Here is a 10,000-nt window from a genome sequence, read left to right as displayed (position 1 = left end):
AGGAAACAGGTACAAAAGTATCTATATCCACAGTAAAGCGAGTCCTATATCGACGTAACCTGAAAGGCCGTTCAGCAAGGAAGAAGCCACTGCTCCAAAACCGCTAGAAAAAAGCCAGACTACAGTTTGCAACTGCACTTGGGGACAAAGATCATACGTTTTGGGGAATGTCCTCTGGTCTGATGAAACCAAAATAAAACTGTTTGGTCATAATGACCATCATTATGTTTGGTGGAAAAAGGGGGAGGCTTGCAAGCCGAAGAACACCATCCCAACCGTGAAGCACAGGGGTGGCAGCATCATGTTGTGGGGCTGCTTTGCTGCAGGAGGGACTGGTGCACTTCACGAAATAGATGGCATCATGAAGGAGGAAAATTATGTGGATATATTGGAGCAACATCTCAAGACATCAGTCAGGAAGTTAAAGCTTGGTCTCAAATGGGTCTTCCAAATGGACAATGGCTTAAGGACATTAAAGTCAAGGTATTGGAGTCACAAAGCGCTGACCTAAATTCTACAGAACATTTGTGGGCAGAACTGAAAAAGTGTGTGTGAGCAAGGAGGCCTACAAACTTGATTCAGTTACACCAGCTCTGTCAGGAGGAATGTGCCTAAATTCACCCAAATTACTGTTTTAAGCTTGTGGAAGGCTACCCAAAATGTTTGACCAAAGTTAAACAATTTAAAGGCAATGCTACCAAATATTAATTGAGTGTATGTAAACTTCTGACCCACTGAGAATGTGATGAAAGAAAAGCAAGCTGAAATAAATAATTCTCTCCACTGTTATTCTGACATTTCACATTCTTAAAATAAAGTGGTGATCCTAACTGTCCTAAGACAGGGGATTTTTACTAGGATTAAATGTCAGGAATTGTGAAAAACTGAGTTTACATGTATTTGGCTAAGGTGTATGTAAACTTCCGACTTCAACTGTATATTCAGTGCATTCGGAAAGTATTCAGACCCCTTCACTTTTTTCACATTTCTGATTGTTTTCAAATAAAATATTTTTTTAAATCTCATCAATCTACACACAATAGCTTTTTAGCAATGTTTGCAAATGTATTAAAAATGAAAAACAATAATAACTTATTTATATAAGTATTTAGACCCTTTGCGATGAGACTCGAAATTGACCTCAGGTGCATCCTGTTTCCATTGATCATCCTTGAGATGTTTCTACAACTTGATTGGAGTCCACCTGTGGAAAATTCAATTGATTGGACATGATTTGGATAGGCACACACCTGTCTATATAAGGTTCTACAGTTGACAGTATATGTCAGAGCAATAACCACGCCATGAGTTCGAAGGAAATGTCCGTAGAGCTCTGAGACAGGATTGTGTCGAGGCACAGACCTGGGGAGGGTACCAAAAAATGTCTGCAGCATTGAAGGTCCCCAAGAACACAGTGGCCTTCATCATTCCTAAATTGAAGAAGTTTGGAACCACCAAGACGCTTCCTAGAGCTGGCGGCCGGCCAAACTGAGCAATCAGGGGAGAGGGGTGAGGGAGGTGACCAAGAACCCGATGGTCACTCTGACAGAGCTCCAGAGTTCCTCTGTGGAGATGGGAGAACCATCTCTTCTGCAGCACTCCACTAATCAGGCCTTAATGGTAGAGTGGCCAGTAAAAGGCACATGTCAGCCCACTTGGCGTTTTCCAAAAGGCACCTAAAGGACTGGACTCTTAAACCATGAAAAACAATATTCTCTGGTCTGATGAAACCAAGATTGACCTCTTTGGCCTGAATGCCAAGCGTCACATCTGGAGGAAACCAGGCACCGCTCATCACCTGGCTAATACCATCCCAACAGTGAAGCATGGTGCTCAGGACCTCAGACTGGGGCGAAGGTTCACTTTCCAACAGGACAACGACCCTAAGCACACAGCCAAGACAACTCAGGAGTGGCTTCGGGACAAGTCTCTGAATGTCCCTGAGTGGCCCAGCCAGAGCACGGACTTAAACCAAATCTCTGGAGACACCTGAAAATAGCTTTGCAGTGACGCTCCTCATCCAACCTGACAGAGATTTAGAGAATCTGCAGAGAAGAATGGGAGAAACTCCCCCAAATAGAGGTGTGCCAAGCTTGTAGCGTCATATCCAAGAAGACTCAAGGCTGTAATGGCAGCCAAAGTAAAGGGTCTGAATACTTATGGAAATGTGATATTTCCGTTTATTTGTATTTTTATCAATCTTAAAAAATGTCTCAAAACCTGTTTTTGCTTTATCATTTTGGGATATTGTGTGTAGATTGTTGAGGAGGGAAGAAATTATTTAATAAGTAAGTAGTCGTAGTGGTAGTAATATAATAATAATAATAATAATAATAACAATAATAATAATATTAGTAGGGAAGAAACTATTTAATCCATTATAGAATAAGTAGTGGTAGTAATATAATAATAATAATAATAATAATATTAGCAGTAGTAGTTTTAAGTAAGTATGCACATGAATGTCATTTATTTCACTCACATCACCATTAAGTAGTGTTTTAAGTAATGTATTCATGAAACACTGATTCACTGACTACAACGTGTGTTCACACATGTAAATATGCTATAATTAGGGCTCCGAGTGGCGCAGTGGACTAAGCTAGCTAGCTCTAGAGTTTCTGGGTTCGAGTCCAGGCCCTGTCGCAGCCGGCCGCGACCGGGAGACCCATGGGGCGGCGCACAATTAGTGCAACGTCGTCCGGGTTCGGGGAGGGTTTGGCCGGCAGGGATGTCCTTGTCCCATTGCGCACTAGCGACTCCTGTGGCGGGCCGGGCGCAGTGCATGCTGACACGGTCGCCAGGTGCACGATATTTCCTCCGACACATCGGTGTGGCTGGCTTCCGGGTTAAGTGGGCGTTGTGTCAAGAAGCAGTGCGGCTTGGTTGGGTTGTGTTTCGGAGGACGCATGGCTCTCGACCGAGTCTGTACGGGAGTTGCAGCGATGAGACAAGACTGTAACTACCAATTGGGGAGAAAAGGGGTTAAAAGTAACAAAAAAACTAAACAAATGAATACAAAATAAAAGAAAATGCTATAATTAGTGTAGGCTATGTTTTCCCATTGTGTATGCCTGTAGGGTATATTATTGTCAAGGGTTTATTAGCCAGAGAGGCAGGGATGGTTAAGCGGGAGTTTGAATAGGAAGAGGAGGAGGAGGAAAAGGAGGAGGAGGTGGAGAGATGGAGGAGTGTGAAGGATAGGAGGGGAAATGGAGTGATGGAAGAGGAGAGTATGTTTTTCAGATGAATAGAGTAGCTGTGTGACAGGCGGGACTTATCACAGATGAGATTAGACAAGCCTCTTACAGAACGATACACACATAACAACCTGCATTAATAACACAATAACAGCAGACACACACACAGACCAGAAGGCTATTATAGACACACGACACGGCTGTTAGAACTCACACACACACACACACACACACACACACACACACACACACACACACACACACACACACACACACACACACAGATATTATAATACACACAGCTATTATAATACACACACACATTATAATACACACACATTATAATACACACACCCCTCCTCCTTTTGCAGCAGTTAGCCATTTCTAACTTGTATTCTTTCTAATCTCAGTGTTTTTCAACAAATCGCAGGATTTAATAGTAGATTAGTGGATTTACATCCCAGATGTTTTTTGTTCTGACAAATGGATTTCAGATGGAACATGTTGAGGCAAGCCGTTTCATTTAGATCACAATGAGTGTCTGTCTGCTGCCACGGCACACAGTCTGTTTCCGTCGGTTCCTGTTAGTGTTACCAGGTCAGACGAAGATTCACGTCGTTTGCTATTGCAGTCAAACACAGAGAGACAGGGAGTTATGACTTTCAATGGATTTAATAACACATGGTTATTATTCATTGTCTTTGTGTGCGTGCTCCTCTCTGTCCAGTCTCCTCGCAGCATCTGTCCTCTATCAGTCTATCTCCCACAATCCAACCTCTCCTCAATGACAGTCTCCGAGAGTCTGATCTGAAGGACTGAACTTTGAATGCCTGTGACCTCTACTGCTGAGACCCACCCTGTGTGACTGTCTAATTTCAACAGTGTGTGTGTGGCCACTCTGAATAATGAGTGCCAGGCCAGGGCAGAGTGAGGCTGCAGGGTAGGGTAGGTTTTGGGCTCTGGTTGGGTCTCACTGTTGTCCCCAGCCCTCCTATCTGGGTCATGCCTAGGTTGGCAATCAGACACTCAAGGACACACACACAGTGCACTCACACACACACATAACAAGAGAGAAGAACGCAGACACAGTACATCTCTGCTCACACACACACACACACACACACATTGAATCCAGATTAAAACCCACTACCATCCAGCAAGCCAGCCAACACAGCCCACCCCACCGGCCTCTCTCTCTCTCCAGCCCTCTGCATCCAATTTTGCCGTTATGACTTCTGTAAGAGTTCACTCCTCTGTCATTACAAATCTGAGAGTGTAATCTGCCCTGAGATGGCATTAGCAGGAGGGATTAGTGACAGATAAAGGGCCATAAGCTTGGAGCAGCTCTTTGTTAACCCAGAGATGGAGAGAGAGCGATAGCACGGCCTCCCTCATCCCTCATCCCTCCCTCCGACCTCCCGCCTCTCACAGTCAACACAGCAGATGCTGCTGCCGCTCCGTCCGCTAAGCTGCGGCAATAACACAAATAACAACGCTGAAAAGAAGCAGAGAATCATATTGAATCATCTTTGATATGTGTTGGGCAGATGTTTCCGGAGGGGGAAATTAGCAGGCTTTTTGGGTTTAATAGAAGTAATCTTCCGGGATGCCGCCTGCGCTTTTCTACTCTTCAAAGAATCCCATGAGCTTTTGGATGAAAAAAGACTAAATGGATAGTGAGGGAATGTGTGTGTTTGCGTGGACAGGCAGGCGGAAAGGAGGTGTGTGTGTGTGTGTGTGTGTGTGTGTGTGTGCGTGCGTGCGTGCGTGTGTGTGTGTGTGTGTGTGTGTGTGTGTGTGTGTGTGTGTGTGTGTGTGTGTGTGTGTGTGTGCGAGCGAGCAAGCATGCATGTGTGTGTATTTGTGCAACAACAACAACAAAAAACCTGTATCCCCTTTCGGGAGGAATGCTGGGGCTTTTCAATAAATCTGAATGATGTGGAGATTTGAGATTTGAGGGAATGGGCTTTTAGATGGTCTGTCAGGATGCCTTTGTAAACTGTGTTTACCGTTCTGCCTGTGTTTCTGTCTGCCGCTGGGTGGGAGTGAGGTTCACCAGGGGAAATAACATCCAGACTTAAAATGGCAGGGTTTTGACAGGGGTGTCTGTATGTGTATGGGTGCGTGTGATCTGAAGGTCACACGCACCCATACACACGTCTCTCAGTGGAGGCTGAGAGAGAGCCGACCTGGCCACGGGTCACACACACACAGCCTTAGCAGTCAACTGGTCAGTCTGTGTCCGGGTGAGTGTACGACTGCATGTGTGTGTGTGTGTGTTTCCCCTGTGGTTGTGTGTCTGGTCATGTATTTACCTCACAGGGGTTAAGGACAGTGTTTATTCTGGAATGGCCTTAGAGACTGTTTACATCCAAATAGTTTATCTCTAAAAGAGCTGGAGCAATCTGCTATCTGACAAACAGATTTACAGTTGAACAACCAACAATCAAAGTTCTAGTTAATTCTATTTTGATTACATTTTTTGTAAACTAAAATACACACATACAGTATATACAGTATACACTACCATTCAAAAGTTTGGGGTCACTTAGAAATGTCTTTGTTTTTGTCCACAATTTTTTTTGTATTGAACATTTATTTAACTAGGTAAGTCAGTTAAGAACAAATTGTTATTTACAATGATGGCCTACTGGGTTAACTGCCTTGTTCGGGGGCAGAATAACAGATTTTTACCTTGTCAACCCAGGGATTTGATCTAGCAACCTTTTGGTTACTGGCCCAACGCGCTAACCACTAGACTACCTGCCACCCCCTAGGCTACCTGGCAGCTTCATTAAATAGAACCCGCAAAACACCAGTATCAACGTTAACAGTGAAGAGGCGACTCTGCAAAGAAAAAGCCATATCCCAGACTATCCAATCAAAATGTAAGATTAAGATGGGCAAAAGAACACAGACACTGGACAGAGGAACTCTGCCTAGAAGGGCCAGCATCCCGGAATCGCCTCTTCATTGTTGATGTTGAGACTGGTGTTTTGCGGGTACAATTTAATGAAGCTGCCAGTTGAGGACTTGTGAGGCATCTGTTTCTCAAACTCGACACTCTAATGTACTTGTCCTCTTGCTCAGGTGTGCACCGGGGCCTCCCACTCCTCTTTCTATTCTGGTTAGGGCCAGTTTGCTCTATCTGTGAAGGGAGTAGTACACAGCGTTGTACCAGATCTTCAGTTTCTTGGCAATTTCTCACATGGAATAGTCTTCATTTCTCAGAACAAGAACAGACTGAGTTTTAGAAGAAAGGTCTTTATTTCTGGCCATTTTGAACCTGTAAGTGCTGATCGAAACCTGTAAGTGCTGGTGCTCCAGATACTCAACTTGTCTAAAGAAGGCCAGTTTTATTGCTTCTTTAATCAGTACAACAGTTTTCAGCTGGACTAACATAATTTTAAAAAAGGGTTTCTAATGATCAATTAGCCTTTTAAAATGATAAACTTGGATTAGCTAACACAACGTGCCATTGGAACACAGGAGTGATGGTTGCTGATAATGGGCCTCTGTACGCTTATGTAGATATTCCATTAAAAATCTGCCATTTCCATCTACAATAGTCATTTACAACATTAACAATGTCTACACTGTATTTCTGATCAATTTGATGTTATTTTAATGGACAAAAAAAATAATTTTCTTTCAAAAACAAGGACATTTCTAAGTGACCTTAACTTTGTACGGTAGTGTATATATACATAAAAAACTCATTCCTGATATTTCCCCTCATTGAGTTTTTAAATAGGAACATGCTCTTCTGTGTATCTCTCTCAGACCTGCTGTCATCCCTGTCCTCCGGGGGCTATCTGAACGACCACGAGGCTGTGACCAAGGCCTTCGCTGAGGCCAGACAGATGAAGGAGCAGCTGAAGAGAGAACAGCAGGTGTTGGACGCCAAGGTTGCCGCCGTCAACAACCTCAGCCTGAACAACGGGCGCTCCGACAAGGTCAGATATGTTAGTACATCCTTAACCTTACAACTATTCTTTTATTACAACAACATGCCTTCTGTCCTCATACTACTAACAGGAGATAACCCTGTACCATGACATTAGATTTAAGAATTAGGTACATTACGATTAAAAATAATAATAATAAATAAAAATACAAAAACTCAACCTGCACTTGCACTTGACCAACCCTACATCCCAGACGCTCTCTAGATAAGATTGTCTACAAAGTACTGCAATGCACAATATACTATATTATCCTACAATGTATTGTAATATGATTACAATATGTTCAAATGTAATGTCATATTCTAGTATAAGTCACCTTTGTAAAATATATTGCAACACAATGTATTGTAATATGATATAACACGATACATTAAGATGAAATGGAATTCAACATTATGTCTGTATATATCGAAACGGTCATAATTGTCAATCACCTGTGTAATAAGAGCAGTACAGGTAAATTGGCCAGTTAGAGAAACCCTTGGCTGAGGTAATGTGTGTGTGTGTGTGTGTGTGTGTGTGTGTGTGTGTGTGTGTGTGTGTGTGTGTGTGTGTGTGTGTGTGGCGTGCTGGAGGCAGGGTGGGTGTTGGGGAGGCTGGAGGAGACGGGGGAGGCAAGGGGGGTGCAGGAGGAGGGCACAGGGAGCCTGCTAGCAAAAAAGCGTTGAGGAGACGCTAATGCGAAGTGACGGCGCCCGCTCCTCGGCAGCGTGGCTAAATTGTGGTTATTTGTTAAACACACTGGGAGTCAGCTGGTGCACACACACACACACACACGCAAGCGCACACACACACACACACACACACACACACACACACACACACACACACACACACACACACACACACACACAAGCACGACAGTGTACTGGATCTTAAAGAGCATCTGCACTGCTGACATTCAACAGCTCTCTCTCTCTCTCTCTCTCTCTCTCTCTCTCTCTCTCTCTCTCTCTCTCTCTCTCTGTGTCTTCCCTCTCTCTCTCCTGTCACATTTGCAGAGTCTCATACCTAAAATTGACTTTTTATTTTATTTAAAGCATGTAATTTATTCAGAGTTGACTTTCAATGTGAACCCCATAGCCATAGCTCCATAGGGACCTGACAGGTCCACTACTCTCTGCCCAGCTCGCCCCCTAATCCCCTGGGGTTATAATTGTCCTGATTGCTGGGTGGATGGATGAAGCTGGATGATTGCTGGGTTGGATGGATGAAGCTGGATGAACAACATTAGAATAATAATCCTCCTCTCCTCTCAGTCGGCCAGTCTCAGTCCTCTATAGTCAGTTGACTTATAACACAATGTGTAGGTTGGCTACTTTACTATAACTCATGACTGGACACTGACTGAAGGTTACCGCTGTAACACATGATGCCTGGGTGTCAGTTTTATACGGTACAGTGCAGTACCTAGTGTAGTTTATTAGTCAAACAACATGAATTACAATGAATAATTTTGCTTTCAGTTTGTTAAACGACTTCCACACCTCAACTTATTTTCAACTCTGACTTAGAGAGAGGCTTTCGGGTCAAACACAGCTGTCTTTCTCTACCGTTGTTATGTCCTAGAAATGATGTTTGTTTTATTATCCGTAGACCCTCAGCCAGTAGGAATTTAAGTGGTTATTGATATCAATAAACCCTTCTTCAACCCTTTAAATGGTTTGGGATTGATTGGCGTTGAGGTTGCAGTGAACTTTCCATACATACCATGACACAGACACCGATCAATGCTAGCAGTGTTTTACTAAAGAGACAGGGGGTTTTCTGGTGTCACTTGTTTCTCTGCAGCAGTTTTCCATGAAATAGTTTCACGCAGACAAATCCCATTTCTCTCGCTTGTTCTCTCTCTTCCTCACTGTCTCCACTCTCTCTCTCCCCTCTCTCTCTCTCTCTCTCGGTCTCGCTCGTTCCCTCTCTTTAGCGATGATATTTATTCAAATCTGATGAATTATCTCAGCTGAACAATTAAATTGTAGTGCTGTTAAACAGAGACATGCATTTGATTAGGCTGGTGCCAGTCTGGCTGGGTCATCTCCTAATGGTTAGGCCAGGGCTGGAGTGATGTTTTTAAAGATGCACGGCTTTTGGGATGGATTCTAATCGTATAATTAAGCTGTAAATGCAGGCTCTGGGGTTGGGGAAGAGTGTGTGTGTGGGGAAGAGTGTGTGTGTGGGGAAGAGTGTGTGTGTGGGGGTGTGTGTGTGTGTGTGTGTGTGTGTGTGTGTGTGTGTGTGTGTGTGTGTGTGTGTGTGTGTGTGTGTGTGTGTGTGTGTGTGTGTGTGTGTGTGTTTTTCAGCTGGTTGCATTAGCCATGTAAATGGACAGTCAATCAGCCTTTTATTGTCTGTAATAAATACGCAGGGGGTCGTGCAGTGCGGCCCTTCACGGTGTGTGTGTGTGTGTGTGTGTGGAGCGCCTCTCTCTCTAATGGATCGACCCCAAGGGCCTCAGAGAGAGGGGGAGAGAGACATCCAGCATGCAGTTGGCTGCTGGGATAAAACACACACAGTCATACTCATACACATCCAATCATAGCAGATGGACACAAACACAATCTCAATGTCATTCCCATAATGACATCAGCTGTTACCTGTTTTAGTGCCAGTCTTGCCCTCTGCCCCTCTTATCTTCACCCTGCCACATAGACAGGCTGGTTAAAGACCAGAGCACAATGCTTTAGTGCCAACTAACTATGCCCTCTGCCCCCACTAAGCAAGCCTAACAACACAGGTACACACACCCTCTGGCACACATCCAACATACAGTATCTACACGTGTTAATCTATAGCTTTATAGCCTGGTTATTGACTGATATCTTAACCTTACGT

General features: G+C 43.9%; 1 protein-coding gene across 12 annotated transcripts in view; it reads left to right on the top strand.

Moving 5' to 3' along the window:
* Positions 1-10,000, top strand: part of LOC115133820 (transcription factor SOX-5-like) — a 212,015-nt gene that overhangs the window by 194,457 nt on the left and 7,558 nt on the right. For 8 of the 12 annotated variants that reach the window (XM_065021686.1, XM_065021688.1, XM_065021690.1 and 5 more), the window contains one exon: positions 6,984-7,165. In XM_065021686.1, the coding sequence (XP_064877758.1) occupies positions 6,984-7,165 (182 nt within the window). The remainder of the gene's footprint in view (positions 1-6,983; positions 7,166-10,000) is intronic. The other 4 variants (XM_065021694.1, XM_065021692.1, XM_065021691.1 and 1 more) reach the window with 1 other exon arrangement.

The sequence above is a fragment of the Oncorhynchus nerka genome, linkage group LG8 (genome assembly GCF_034236695.1).
Source record: "Oncorhynchus nerka isolate Pitt River linkage group LG8, Oner_Uvic_2.0, whole genome shotgun sequence".
In the NCBI taxonomy this organism is placed as follows: Eukaryota; Metazoa; Chordata; class Actinopteri; order Salmoniformes; family Salmonidae; genus Oncorhynchus; species Oncorhynchus nerka.
The sequence above is the reverse complement of the archived record's forward strand: the minus strand, read 5'-3'. Positions and strand labels throughout refer to the sequence as shown.